The sequence below is a fragment of the Tiliqua scincoides genome, chromosome 12, assembly GCF_035046505.1.
Source record: "Tiliqua scincoides isolate rTilSci1 chromosome 12, rTilSci1.hap2, whole genome shotgun sequence".
In the NCBI taxonomy this organism is placed as follows: domain Eukaryota; kingdom Metazoa; phylum Chordata; class Lepidosauria; order Squamata; family Scincidae; genus Tiliqua; species Tiliqua scincoides.
The window spans coordinates 16,334,811-16,349,810 of record NC_089832.1 but is presented as its reverse complement, the minus strand read 5'-3'; the positions used below and the strand labels follow the sequence as shown (position 1 = coordinate 16,349,810).

At 48.6% G+C, this 15,000-nt stretch overlaps 1 protein-coding gene and 1 pseudogene across 2 annotated transcripts in view; both read left to right on the top strand.

Moving 5' to 3' along the window:
• Positions 1-15,000, top strand: part of COL4A6 (collagen type IV alpha 6 chain) — a 177,811-nt gene that overhangs the window by 86,401 nt on the left and 76,410 nt on the right. For both annotated transcript variants that reach the window (XM_066640029.1, XM_066640028.1), the window contains exons 4-5: positions 12,824-12,958; positions 14,371-14,415. In XM_066640029.1, the coding sequence (XP_066496126.1) occupies positions 12,824-12,958; positions 14,371-14,415 (180 nt within the window). The remainder of the gene's footprint in view (positions 1-12,823; positions 12,959-14,370; positions 14,416-15,000) is intronic.
• LOC136663414 (5S ribosomal RNA) lies at positions 206-322 on the top strand (annotated as a pseudogene).

Here is a 15,000-nt window from a genome sequence, read left to right as displayed (position 1 = left end):
CATTCTCTGAAGTCATTATGTGGAGCAAATTGGTAGACTATGCCGAATTCTGGACTGTTCCGTTTCAGACTGCGAGGAAGTGAGATGGCATATTTTTTTAAATTGTTCCTTCACGAAATAAAACAACTTTAAATAAAATAATTGCAAGCAATAAATAAACTAACACATCAGAAATGGGGATTTGATGTAGGCCCTCTCTATGCTGCACTGCAACTGTTACCATTCACATGCCCGATCGCGTCTGATCTCGGAAGCTAAGCAGGGTCAGGCCTGGTTAGTACTTGGATGGGAGACCACCTGGGAATACCGGGTGCTGTAGACTTATACCATAGTCATTCGAGACTGAAGGTTGCCAACCATTCTCTATGCTGCGGTTTACTATACTGAGGGCAATTTTTTTTTTAATGTGGGAGCACATTCCAACATGATTGCAGTCTGTGGTGGTAGAGTTCAGATTTTGGCCACTTCATTCTGTGTAATGTGTAGTTTGGCTCTGAAGTTAGGTCCCTAAAATCTTCTTCACGCCCAACCCAAAAAAAAAAAAGAAACAGCATTAAAGCTGCATAGGGAGTTTAAAATAAAAGTATATTTGAGGCATGACCTCATGTGGCTCTGTTGGTCCAATTTTCAGCGTGAAATATACAGGATGGACTACCGCTGAGTTATCTTATGACTAAAGGTGGGAGAAAACAGTTTTATTTTTTAGCAGATGTCGGTGTTTTCCAAAGTTAGAAGCGCAGAAAGGTGGTGTTATGTGTTTTTATTCAAAATATACATTATAAGTATAATTGAGTGTACTAGGTAGGTGATAGAGCTTGTATAGTGTCAGCAGATGCAGCCTCAGTCATTACCCATTAAATAATAAATAAAAACCAAATAATATAGCTTTTTTTTTCCCCCTGCTTGGGTTGGTTGGTTTCTTTACCAAAATGAGAAGTGCAGGAAGCGGTATGTGTTTTTATTAATCACCCTTTTCTCCCAGCGACCCTTGCAAGAAGCCAGTTTTCAGGTTTGAGTTGTGTATTCTTAAAGGTCAAGCCCTGAAGGTTGGTTTTGGAGCAAAGACTGGTACTGCAGAGCCCGTCCCCATTGAAATGGGTGATTTTATCCCATGCCCTTTTGGCAAGGCGCTCTGTTTTGAAATCCCAGCCCCTGCTTCTTAAAACAAAGGCAGATTCCTTGCATTTCTCTAGTTCTTTTCATTCCAACGTGCCATGCTGCAATCCCTTGGCTCTCAATTAAGGAGAGGTAGCGGGTGTGCTCGCCAGCCTCTGCTAATCTGGCAATCCGTGAACGAGATTTCGTGTAATTGCAAGTTATCTGCGTTCCGGCTGGCCCGGAGCCATCCTGGATTCCCTCTGATGTTGCTCGGAGCATTTGATCGTGCCTTAGGTTTGATCCTTGCGGGTGGCTTGATAATTCACTGCGAGCTTGGGTTGGGGGGGTTGGATATACAGCAGAGCCTTGGTGCCTGTGCTCTCTCATTCCTGGGGATAACCCCACCTACGCAGTTCTGGAGGGGAAGAGCTCGGCTGATGCTGCATGCCCTCAGTAAACGGTGTGGTTAAACCTGACACGGATAAATGCTGGAATGTTACTCGCATGCCACTTTTCCTGGTAAGGGGGAAAGCAGGGTTGATTTCTCACTTCCTGAAAGAGGGGATCCATTTGCAAAGACTAATTCGCTTTCTGTAGACCTGGGCCAGGCATTCAAATTTTTCCCCAGATTGAAACAAAATTTCTTTACTTGGCATTTTTATATCACCCTTCCTCTAAGGAGCTCAGGGTGTGGTGTGCATAGTTCCTTCCCTCCTTTTGTCCTCACAACAGACCTGCGAGGCAGGTGAAGCTGAGAGGTAGTGATTGGCTCAAGGTCGCCCAGGAGGCTTTGTGGCTGAGCAGGCATTTGAACCCTGATCTTCCAAGTCTCAGTCCAATTCCCAAATCACTACACCGGTGTTTCCCAAACTGTGGGTCAGGACCCACTGGTGGGCTGTGAGCCACGTTTTGGTGGGCCGCTAAAAGCTTTTGAAACATGGGTGAAATAAAAACTTTGCAAGCACCCTTGCTGGGTTTGCAAATGAAAATCATTAGCTGGAATGCTGACCTGTGGCATGATCTTTATACTCCCAAATTAAAATGTCATGTTTTCCAATTTTCTCTAGTAATTGGCATGCAATAGATCACATGTGAACAGCCCTTTGACTGACCTGGGAGTCCCCAACTACACATCTTGCTCTCCAGTTCAGCCTTCTGGAGAAGGGCACCAGGATGAGGTCTCTTGTTATCTGGTGTGCTCCCTGGGGCATTTGGTGGGCCACTGTGAGATACAGGAAGCTGGACTGGATGGGCCTCTGGCCTGATCCAGTGGGGCTGTTCTTATGTTCTTAACTACAGTTCCCAGGAAGCCTTGCAGGTCTCTTGTTATCTAGTGTGCTCCCTGGGGCATTTGGTGGGCCGCTGTGAGATACAGGAAGCTGGACTAGATGGGCCTATGGCCTGATCCAGTAGGGCTGCTCTTATGTTCTTATGCTCCCTGGGGCATTTGGTGGGCCGCTGTGAGATACAGGAAGCTGGACTAGATGGGCCTACGGCCTGATCCAGTGGGGCTGTTCTTATGTTCTTAACTACAATTCCCAGGAAGCCTTGCAGGTCTCTTGTTATCTGGTGTGCTCCCTGGGGCATTTGGTGGGCCGCTGTGAGATCCAGGAAGCTGGACTAGATGGGCCTTTGGCCTGATCCAGTGGGGCTGTTCTTATGTTCTTAACTACAATTCCCAGGAAGCCTTGCAGGTCTCTTGTTATCTGGTGTGCTCCCTGGGGCATTTGGTGGGCCGCTGTGAGATCCAGGAAGCTGGACTAGATGGGCCTATGGCCTGATCCAGTGGGGCTGTTCTTATGTTCTTCTGGGCACCCTGGAATGACTGCAAATGTTTTTGGAGAGCAGTCCTGGAACTCAATTTCTAGGGAGAGTCTAGCAAATGTCTACACACGCTTACTATATGTAAGTTCTATAGGAGAGCACGGGACCCCTGTTAGTAGTAGTAGTAGTAGTAGTAGTAGTAGTAGTAATTAATTTATTGTATTGGCAACCTTCAGTCTCGAAAGACTATGGTATCGCGCTCCGAAAGGTGGTTCTGGCACAGCGTCCAGTGTGGCTGAAAAGGCCAATCCGGGAGTGACAATCCCTTCCACACCGGGAGCAAGTGCAGTCTGTCCCTGGTCTGTCACCCTGGCTATGGGCCCTCCTTCTTTGCCTCTTAGCCTCAGACTGTTGGCAAAGTGTCTCTTCAAACTGGGAAAGGCCATGCTGCACAGCCTGCCTCCAAGCGGGCCGCTCAGAGGCCAGGGTTTCCCACTTGTTGAGGTCCATCCCTAAGGCCTTCAGATCCCTCTTGCAGATGTCCTTGTATCGCAGCTGTGGTCTACCTGTAGGGCGCTTTCCTTGCACGAGTTCTCCATAGAGGAGATCCTTTGGGATCCGGCCATCATCCATTCTCACGACATGACCAAGCCAACGCAGGCGTCTCTGTTTCAGCAGTGAATACATGCTAGGGATTCCAGCACGTTCCAGGACTGTGTTGTTTGGAACTTTGTCCTGCCAGGTGATGCCAAGGATGCGTCGGAGGCAGCGCATGTGGAAAGCGCTCAGTTTCCTCTCCTGTTGTGAGTGAAGAGTCCATGACTCGCTGCAGTACAGAAGTGTACTCAGGACGCAAGCTCTGTAGACCTGGATCTTGGTATGTTCCGTCAGCTTCTTGTTGGACCAGACTCTCTTTGTGAGTCTGGAAAACGTGGTAGCTGCTTTACCGATGCGCTTGTTTAGCTCGGCATCGAGAGAATGAGTGTCGGAGATCGTTGAGCCAAGGTACACAAAGTCATGGACAACCTCCAGTTCATGCTCAGAGATTGTAATGCAGGGAGGTGAGTCCACATCCTGAACCATGACCTGTGTTTTCTTCAGGCTGATTGTCAGTCCAAAATCTTGGCAGGCCTTGCTAAAACGATCCATGAGCTGCTGGAGATCTTTGGCTGAGTGGGTAGTGACAGCTGCATCGTCGGCAAAGAGGAAGTCACGCAGGCATTTCAGCTGGACTTTGGATTTTGCTCTCAGTCTGGAGAGGTTGAAGAGCTTTCCGTCTGATCTGGTCCGGAGATAGATGCCTTCTGTTGCAGTTCCAAAGGCCTGCTTCAGCAGGACAGCGAAGAAAATCCCAAACAAGGTTGGTGCAAGAACACAGCCCTGCTTCACTCCGCTTCGGATGTCAAAAGGGTCTGATGTGGAGCCATCGAAGACAACAGTGCCCTTCATGTCCTTGTGGAAGGATCTGATGATGCTGAGGAGCCTGGGTGGACATCCAATCTTGGGGAGAATCTTGAAGAGGCCGTCTCTGCTGACCAGGTCGAAAGCCTTTGTGAGATCTATGAAGGCTATAAAGAGTGGCTGTCGTTGTTCCCTGCATTTCTCCTGCAGTTGTCTAAGGGAGAATACCATATCAGTGGTGGACCTGTTGGCTCGGAATCCACACTGCGATTCTGGATAGACGCTCTCTGCAAGTACCTGGAGCCTCTTTAGTACAACTCGGGCAAACAGCTTTCCTACAACGCTAAGGAGAGAGATGCCGCGGTAGTTGTTGCAGTCACCCCTGTCACCTTTGTTCTTGTACAGCGTGATGATGTTTGCATCCCTCATGTCTTGAGGTACTCCACCTTCTCTCCAGCAGAGACAGAGGATTTCATGCAGCTCAGTGACGATGATCTCTTTGCAGCATTTTAGGACTTCAGCAGGGATGCTGTCTTTTCCAGGTGCCTTGCCAAAGGCAAGGGAGTCCAGGGCCACGTGAAGTTCTTCTAGGGTTGGTTCACTGTCAAGCTCTTCCAGCACAGGCAGGCACTCAATGTTGTTCAGTGCTTCTTCGGTGACTACATTTTCTCTGGAATATAGCTCAGAGTAGTGCTGCACCCAGCGTTCCATCTGCTGCGCCCGATCCTGGATGACCTCGCCTGTGGCAGACTTCAGAGGGGCAATTTTCTTCTGTGTTGGACCTAGGGCCTGCTTGATACCATCATACATCCCCTTGATGTTGCCCGTGTCAGCTGCTATCTGTATCTCGGAACAGAGCTGGAGCCAGTAGTCGTTAGCACATCTCCTGGCAGTCTGTTGGACTTTGCTGCGAGCAGTTCGGAGGACCTGCAGGTTGCGCTCACTGGGACAGACCTTGTATGCTGCTTGAGCTCTCCTCTTTTCCTCAATGACTGGTGTCAACTCCTCAGAGTGGGCTTCAAACCAGTCTGCCGCCTTGTTGGTCTTCTTGCCGAATATGGACAAGGCGGTGTTGTAAACGGTATTCTTGAAATGTTCCCATCTGTTGGATGCGTTTGCGTCGGCCGGGCCTGGAAGAGATTCCTCAAGCGCTTGTGCAAATTCCTCCACTTTTCTCTGATCCCGGGTCTTGCTGGTATCAATGCGAGGTCTTCCTTCCTTTTTCGTGTGATACAGTCGCTTTGTTTGCAGTTTCACTCTGCTGCACACCAGGGAGTGGTCAGTGTCGCAGGCAGCACCATGATAACTGCGTGTGATCTTGATGCTGGGAAGGCTGGAGCGTCTGGTGAGGATCAGGTCGAGCTGGTGCCAGTGCTTTGATCTTGGATGTCTCCAAGAGACTCTATGTTGGGGCTTTGTGTTGAAGAACGTGTTGCTGACACAGAGACCGTGATGACAGCAAAACTCTAGCAGGCGTTGGCCATTTTCGTTCATCCTCCCAGTGCCAAACTGACCTAAGCAAGTGGGCCATGAACTGTTATCAGCACCAACTCTAGCATTGAAATCGCCGAGGATGAACAATGGCTCTTTTACAGGGATTTTCTTGACAGTGGTGGCCAGGTCATCATAGAATTTGTCTTTGGCTTCTGCTGGAGACGACAGAGTCGGTGCATAAGCACTGATGAGAGTGATAGGTCCTGCTGATGACTGGAGCTGCAGGGACAAAATTCTTTCACTTCCCACAGTAGGTGGGATGATGGATTTCAGCAGGGTATTTCTGACCGCAAAGCCAACGCCATGTTCCCTCGTTTCGTTTGGTGGTTTTCCCTGCCAGAAAAATGAGAAATTTCTCTCCTTGACAGATCCGGAATCTGGCAGCCTAGTCTCTTGAAGGGCGACGATGTCCATCTGCAGTCTGCTCAGCTCCATGTCGATGACAGCTGTTTTGCGTGCGTCGTCTATTTCTTGCAGGTCATCAGAGAAGCCAGGTGTCATTGTCCTAACGTTCCAGGTGCCCAGCTTTAGGGCAGTAGTTTTCTGTTTTCTGTTGCATGGTGCAGAGTTGTCGATCCGCTTGTCGGTTTTCACCCTAAACCCCACGCACCCCATGAGGTTAACGGACCGTGGCGAGGCAACACCTTACTGGCTGGGGACTGCCCAGCTTAAGGCGGGCGGTAGCTGCCCAATGAGATGCAATGATCTCTCCCACCGTCGGAAGCAGCCCCTGGCGTCATGCTCTACGCCAATCGAGCAAAGACTTATAACCGGTAAACTGCTGCTTCCCGTGTTGTGCCGACGCCGTATGGCGAAGTTGGAGTGTCCTCTCCAGTGCGCGAAGCCTGGGTAAAGAAGGTATGGAGGATAGGCTGTTACCCATGCAGCAAATCCCCCCTCTCCACGTCGCTGGAATGGTCCAATGGAAAGGCAGAAGCCAATACGGTTGGTTCCAGCGGCGTCGCAGGAGTTGCCAGAACGTGACTGTGTTCAGCCATGAACTGCCTAAGGGACTCCGGCTCCTGATTTTGCCTTGAGGTTGACTCCTGAAGCCTTTTCCAGAACTGGATGTAGCCACAAGGCAGTGGAGGTTTGAGGTCAGAGTTTCCTTCTCTTAGATGAGCTGCCTTCCTAGGCTGACGAGTCCCATCTACCCGGTTAGTAATTAATAATAAAGACAATATTTCTCTCTTAATCTCTTTTTGTCTAATGCAGGGCTCTGCAGACCCTGGCCAATGGGCTGGGTCCAGCACCTTACCTAAACCCTCTCCCACGGGATTGGTGCTTACCGATCCATGGGGGAGTCTCTGTGCAACCCCATTTTCAGTCGCATCCAGCTGTTTCCGGCCTCCAACGCCTCATCAGGCATTGCGCCTGGATTTCCAGGCAGAAGCAGCTGGATGTGACCAAAAATGGGAGCGCACAGAGGCACTTTGCAAAGGTTCCTCGGTGGAAGGGTAAACGCTGTCCACACTGGCAAAGCCTTTGCTGGCACACCGCGGTCTCCACTTTGGAGACTGCTCGTCTAGTGGGCTGTGATAGACTGTTGTTTTTAAACTTGGGTCCCTGTGCTAAAAAGTTCAGAAACCATTGCGCTACACCATCCGGGCCTATGCACTCTATGGAATTCAGAGCATGCAGGGGGGGGCAGCACAGGCCTTTACCCTAAACCCCACTCCTGCTGGCGCTTGACTCTCTCAGTGCCACCCCCCTCCTTTTTACTGATGATAAAAAAAAATAATAATCAGGGTAGTTACTTTACGCAGAACTAATTCCTGGCTGAAGTGTCCATGTGAATGACATTCCATGTTTAGATTTCCAGGGGGAAATAAGGCTATGCTTGTAACACTCCTGTTCTCCGACCAAGATCACTATCTGTCACCCACCCCATCTGTCACCCCCCACCCACCCCATTGCGTTTGATCCCGCCTGTTTTATGCTGCATTCATTAACTCTGCCATAACCTGCCCTGTCTTGAAAGACAAGAGGCTCTTTGTTCTGCACATGAAAGGCACACTACGTACAAAACCCAGAATTGCCCTGTGAGAGTTCAAAAGGAGCCTCTCTGGTGAGGGAAGTGGCAGGCTGCGCAACGCATAGGCACCTTTAATGTTCATGCATGTGCAGGTTCATATGAAATAATGTTTAGCATTCGTATTGCCCTTTCAGAGTGTGTTTAAGCACTTGCCCTGTATTATCTTGAAGTTGGCCTGACAGTGGCTCTGTGAGTTAAATATGTATTATTAAGCCCAATTCGCAGATGAGGAAGACTGAGACTGAAAGCCAGCTCAAGTGATTAAGTTCCAGTATTGGCTCTGATACTTGGAAATGAGAGCCAACTCATAGCAAGACATCATTGTTTCCCTGCTGTGTCATAATAACATCCCATTGGCTCTCAGAAGAATCAGTTTCTTTGGTTAGTTTTGAGTTAAAGCCACTTTTTGTTACATAAGGTAGTTGTGTTTTCTTTTTCTGGTTTTTTGTCTATCCCTTTTGATAGAATGCAGATATTTAAACACGGTTTGTTTCATTGCATTCTGCATTAAATTACCCTTTGAATGATATATAGCATGATGGTATTATTCTAAAGCACCAAGATTTTCATAATTTTAGTAATGGTGCTGTCACACACACACCCCACCCCGAGTACATGACCCAGTGCAATCCACGTCTCCTGCACCCTCCTAGGGACGCCACCATGTCAAGGTGGTATCTAATAACATTTGTCGTCCCATTAAGATGACAATGTTCTTAACCGGGGGTCTGGTTCTAAACCAGGGGCCTCTAAACTCCAGCCCGCAGAATTCTATATTTGAAGCAATCAGATATATCTACAAAATGTTTCAGCAGCCAACATATCCCCTCCTTCTCTCTGATGTTCCTTGAAAAAAATCATAGCAAGTCTTTCTGTAGAACTCCTGTGCATTCGGATAGCTTTGCATCCACTGTAATGTAAATCTTGCAACAAGCTTGATCAGGTGGGCTAGAATTATCCCCCTGTTGCAGATGTAGGACTGAGGCCAAGGAAGTAGCTTGGTTGTGAAGCCCACCCAGTGAGCCATGGCAGAGATGGGATTCCAACCAGCAGCTTGCAAAAGCAGAGCCCATTTTCCCAGCCACTCTGCTACACCAGCTGGGAACATTTAAACTTTCTATAGAAGCAGGAAGGGGGGGGGAGGGAATGTTCAGCCAGAAATGAACTGCTATTTATTTATTGCAATTATTTGGAAGATATTTTTAACTCTCTTTTTTCACTCTTGAAACCCAGGGGGACGCTTTGAATGCATTAAAATTTCCCATTTCTTTTTTACTTGGACCAAATAATTGCAAACAATCATTTTTGAAATAGCCCAGCCAAGCTGCGGGAGGCTTATTTATTGCAAACAGGCAAGCTTGACAGGCAAAAGAAATTGAACATGACTTAAAGTGAGTGAAATGATTTGCTGTTGCAGTGCTCTGCGATACAAGGACATCTGCAAGAGGGATCTGAAGGCCTTAGGAGTGGACCTCAACAGGTGGGAAACCCTGGCCTCTGAGCGGCCCGCTTGGAGGCAGGCTGTGCAGCATGGCCTTTCCCAGTTTGAAGAGACACTCGGCCAACAGACTGAGGCAAAGAGGCAAAGAAGGAAGGCCCATACCCAGGGAGACAGACCAGGGACAGACTGCACTTGCTCCCAGTGTGGAAGGGATTGTCACTCCCGAATCAGCCTTTTCAGCCACACTAGACGCTGTTCCAGAACCACCATCCAGAGCGTGATACCATAGTCTTCCGAGACTGAAGGTTGCCAACTAAGCTCTGAGTTTGCACTGGAATCAATTTTTGTGGTGGTGTTTTCGGGTGTGAACAGAGTCGGCCCATGCAGAGGTCAGATGAGACTGTTGACTCAGGCAGCAGGCATCTGTCGCAGTCTGCCCACTTACCTTCACTGCTTCCACCTCCAGCAGTGAGAAAGGAAATGCAGCAAAAGAGGAAGTGTGGAGGAGGGGACAGTGGGGGCCAGAGCATTTTTGTTGTTGTTCATTTACAGGTCATGAAATAATAAAGGCGATCAACTCAGCATGTGGTTGGTCTGTGGAACTCCTTGCCGCAGGATGTGGTGACAGCATCTGGCCTGGATGCCTTTAAAACGGGATTGGACAAGTTTCTGGAGGAAAAATCCATTACGGGTTACAAGCGATGATGGTGCCTCTTGCCACCAGTTCTGTGAAATAACAGTGTCGCATCTGGTCCGCCCCTTTGCTTTCCAGGCAGGCGCCTCACATCACGTGCACAGGTCTGAATGCATGTCAGCCGCACACCTTGAATGAATGGAACTGATTCTGTGTCAGAATGGAACAGGAATCTGTAGAACTGCTTGCCACAGGATGTGGTGACGGCATCCGGCATGGATGCTTTTAAAAGGGGATTGGACACGTTTCTGGAGCAAAACTCCATTACGGGTTACAAGCCATGATGTGTATGCGCAACCTCCTGATTTTAGAAATGGGCTATGTCAGAATGCCAGATGCAAGGGAGGGCACCCGGATGAGGTCTCTTGTTATTTGGTGTGTTCCCTGGGCCATTTGGTGGGCCGCTGTGAGATACAGGAAGCTGGACTAGATGGGCCTATGGCCTGATCCAGTGGGGCTGTTCTTATGTTCTTAACTGCATAAATGATTCACCGAAAAGGGTTAGCCCCTGAGTCACCGTTGATCTCCTTGCCTGTGTTTAGAGGCCGCTTGTTTCTCTTTCTTCCAGGGTGACAACTGTTGTTGCGAACCTTCTTTGCAGACTTCAAAAGGATTTAAATGAAATGCATAAGAATTAGATTATTGTGGCTAAATCACATTACAAGGGAGATTAGGGGCATTTGACTATGTCCTTGTGCTGCTGGGAGTCACTGCAGGGGCTTGGGCTGAACCTTCAACTGCTATTATGCTCTCTTTTGTATGGTGCAAAGTAATAAGAAGATGAAGTTCTTTATTTTCCTCTATCCTGTTCCTGGATTAGAACACAGGACCCACCTTTAAATTCCCCCACCACATGCACACATCATTGCGGCATTATTGTATGAAACCATTAGATAGCAGTCCTGGCCTGGAAAGAAAAAAAGAGGCAGTATACACTGATTAGTGCCATTGGGAAGAGAAGAGACATGGTGATTGGTCCCTCTCATCTGGTGCCTCTTGAAAGTGGGTTCCATGTTGCAGGTTGGGGGCCAAGGTGGGTCCCAGTCCTTGTCAAGTTGAAGACCTGACACTCCCTTCTGGAATACCCAAGTGGATAGGTGGGTTGTGAGCCAATTTCCGGTGGGTTCCCATTCATTTTAATATTTTATTTTTAATATATTAGACTTCATGCTCCCATGGTATGTGACTGCATTTTGGGAAATGTGACAGACCTGTACTTTGAACATGCTTTTAGCAATGGTAGTAAATGGGACTTACTTCTGGGTTAGAATAGATAGGATCGCAGCCTAGGATCGCTTAAAAAAAAATTTGCTGCACCATGATGTCACTTCCGGTCATGACATCACTTCCAGTGGGTCCGACAGGTTCTCATTCTAAAAAGTGGGTCCCAGTGCTAAAAGTTTGAGAACCACTGGACTGTAATAACAAATTGTCTGCCCTTGTTCGTGGAGGACAGCCCTAGAAACAGAACCCGGAAGAGTTTTTCAGCTCTTTTCAACTTTTTATGTTGGCAACCTTCAGTCTCGAAAGACTATGGTATCGCGCTCTGAAAGGTGGTTCTGGAACAGCGTCTAGTGTGGCTGAAAAGGCCGATTCGGGAGTGACAATCCCTTCCACACCGGGAGCAAGTGCAGTCTGTCCCTGGTCTGTCTCCCTGGCTATGGGCCTTCCTTCTTTGCCTCTTAGCCTCAGACTGTTGGCCAAGTGTCTCTTCAAACTGGGAAAGGCCATGCTGCACAGCCTGCCTCCAAGCGGGCCGCTCAGAGGCCAGGGTTTCCCACCTGTTGAGGTCCACTCCTAAGGCCTTCAGATCCCTCTTGCAGATGTCCTTGTATCACAGCTGTGGTCTACCTGTAGGGCGCTTTCCTTGCGCGAGTTCTCCATAGAGGAGATCCTTTGGGATCTGGCCATCATCATTCTCACGACATGACCGAGCCAACGCAGGCGTCTCTGTTTCAGCAGTGCATACATGCAAGGGATTCCAGCACGTTCCAGGACTGTGTTGTTTGGAACTTTGTCCTGCCAGGTGAGACTGTGCTCCAAACTCCTGTGACACACCTGCAGACTTTCCTTGGCGCACCAATGTGCTTGCTGTGGCACCCCGGTTGAAAATGGCTGCTCTCGAGGTACGAGTGCTGCTCGCCCATGGAGTGAGCAGCTCAGAGTGCCATCCAGCCCTTGCATCCCTAAATCTCTGTGGTCAGACGAAAAAGGAAGATGACTTCCAATCAAACCTGAAGCCTTCCCCCCCCCCCCACTGAGTCCTGAAGGTCAGGTTTCCGTGACCTTCTATCATCGGTTTCTGTGGTCACCCAGTCCAGCTCAGCGGTGCGCTGCATTCCTTTCACTGCTGTGGCCATTTTTGATGTGGACGGCTTTTGCAAGAGGGAATGATGATGCACCTTGAGGGGCTAGAAAGGAGGCAGGGTCCAACCTTGTCATGGGCAACGGTACATACCTATTAGCAAGGAAATAATTATAGTGTCAGTTGGGGGCTCACATCCCCCAAAGGCCCTACTAATACATGACCCCCCCAAACACCTAACAGCCATTTGCAACACACCAATGTGCCATGGCAGTGTGGTCAAGAACCACTGCTTTAGTGCCTCAGAGGACTTCCTTTCCTCATTCTCTTCTCAGTCCCTCTCCATCAGCCATCTGTGCTCATCATTCTGCCGAAACGGTTCTTACATTTTACAGAGGCTTGGAGCCAAAGAGTAGTCTCATTATTTCAGATTGGCCTTGTGACACCTCCCGTTTTGCAGCTTGTGGCCCTGAGAAGCGCTCTCTCCTTCGATGGTGGTTTCCTGTGACGCGTTGGAAGGTGATCTGAAGGGTGACATGCGAAGGGTTGTTGGCAACGTACAGAACATCTGCTTTGTGTTCTTCCTCTTAGGGTCGGCCAGGGCCAGTTGGGAACCAAGGATTGATGGGCGCTCCAGGATTCGCTGGACCAGAGGGCGTGAGAGGGCAGAAGGGAGAGAGAGGGACCGTTGGTGCTCAAGGTGGAGCTGGACCAAAGGGAGATAAGGTAAGCTCAAGGGGGCCTGTCGCTGTCGTTCAGTGGTGGACACCCTGCTTGTGCGTGTCGAATGGGAAGGCCACGGGGGGAAGGGAATGGGTGGATCAATTTTGGGAAGAGGGTGGGTTTAGTGACAGAGGCAGCCACCAAATCCTAGCCCCCTTCCTGAACCACATCCCATGGCTTGGGTCCGCATGGACTTGCGTCAGCAATTTTGCTAGTACAGGTCTAAGTAGACCACTTTTGCTCTGTGAAGGCTCACTCCCAGATTAGGGAACAAATGTGCCCTTACTCAGAGGAGGTCTCCACAACCCTAACCCTCCACGATTGCCCCTTCCTGCAGGATGCAGTGGTAGCCATTTTGTCATCTCTGCATTGTTGGGGGGGGGGGAACCATAGGATTGGGCTGTAGGTCTCCTTTGTGGTGGGCCATCAGAACGCCCGACATTTGTCTCCAGATCTAAAAGTCTTAGGCAGTGCAGATGCTTAAGTAATGGTCAGTGTGTAGACAGCGAAGCAAAGTCAGTATGTAGACAGTGTATAATTTGTATACACTGAGAGCAGATTCAAATTGTCGCCCTCATTGCACATGCAAGAAGTTTATTGAGCTATTAAATCATTGCCTTTGGCAAAACTGGTTTTCTTGGGAGGAAAGAGCCTCAGACCTGGACTATACCGTGGGCCAGGAGACACAGTGCCAGAGACACCCCAAGCAAATCTGTTACATTTTTAATCATGGATTTTAATTGTGGCCAACTTCAACTTCAGCCTAGAAAAGAGACGCCTGAGGGGGGACTTGACTGAGACATACAAAATTATGCAGGGGATGGACAGAGTGGATAGAGAGATGCTCTTTTCACATAACATCAGAACCAGGTGACATCCACTAAAATTGAGTGTTGGGAGAGTTAGAACAGACAAGAGAAAATATTTCTTTACTCAGCATGTGGTGGGTCTGTGGAACTCCTTGCTACAGGATGTGGTGACGGCATCTGGCCTGGACGCCTTTAAAAGGGGATTGGACAAGTTTCTGGAGGAAAAATCCATTACGGGTTACAAGCCATGATGTGCATGTGCAACCTCCTGATTTTAGAAATGGGTTATGTCAGAATGCCAGATGCAAGGGAGGGCACCAGGATGAGGTCTCTTGTTGTCTGGTGTGCTCGTTGGGGCATTTGGTGGGCCACTGTGAGATACTGGAAGCTGGACTAGATGGGCCTATGGCCTGATCCAGTGGGGCGGTTCTTATGTTCTTAACTGATTTGGGAGTCAAACGTGACTGAAAAGAGGGGCATAAATGTAATAATAGTTGTAATATAATAATGGTTGAGCACCATATGTTCTGATCTTATCTTCCAACAGGGTTCAAATTTGCAAACACCTAAGATTAACCCTGGATTGTACACTTTTTATTCCTTTAGGGCCAAATGGGAGTTCCTGGATTTCCCGGAATCTACGGAATTCCAGTAAGTTTTTGTGCATTTTAAATATAAAGACTGGGGAATACTGCTATCAGCTCATTTGGGGGTTTGTTTGTTTGTTTGTTTTTCCTTTTGGTGTCTTGGTAGCACTAAAATTGATTTATGTATAATTTTACCCTGCCTTTCCCCCAATGAAGGGCATATCTCAACCTGTTTCCTTGATGGTGATGGTGACAATTGCTTTAACGTTGGCTGCATTTTTTTTTCTAGTGCTGAGCCACCACAATTAGGGGGGAGTCGGAGGGGTAGCTGGATACCCTTGAGCAGCGCTTCCCAAACTTATTGTGGTTGCAGCACCTTTCTTTTGGGAACCACTGCCCTAGAGGAGAGAAACAGGATCTGTGATTAACAGGCCGGAAAACTGGGCAAATGCCAACCAAATGCCCTACAAATTGAGGGAGGAAAGCATTCAGAGCACACACATCAGGTCAGGGTCACTTACCTGAGCAATAGTACATGTGAAAAAGATCTAGGCATTTTAGTGAACAATAATCCAAACATGAGCCGCCAGTGTGATGCAGCGGCAAAAAAAGGCAAATGTGATTCAAAACTGCATCCACAAAAGCCTAG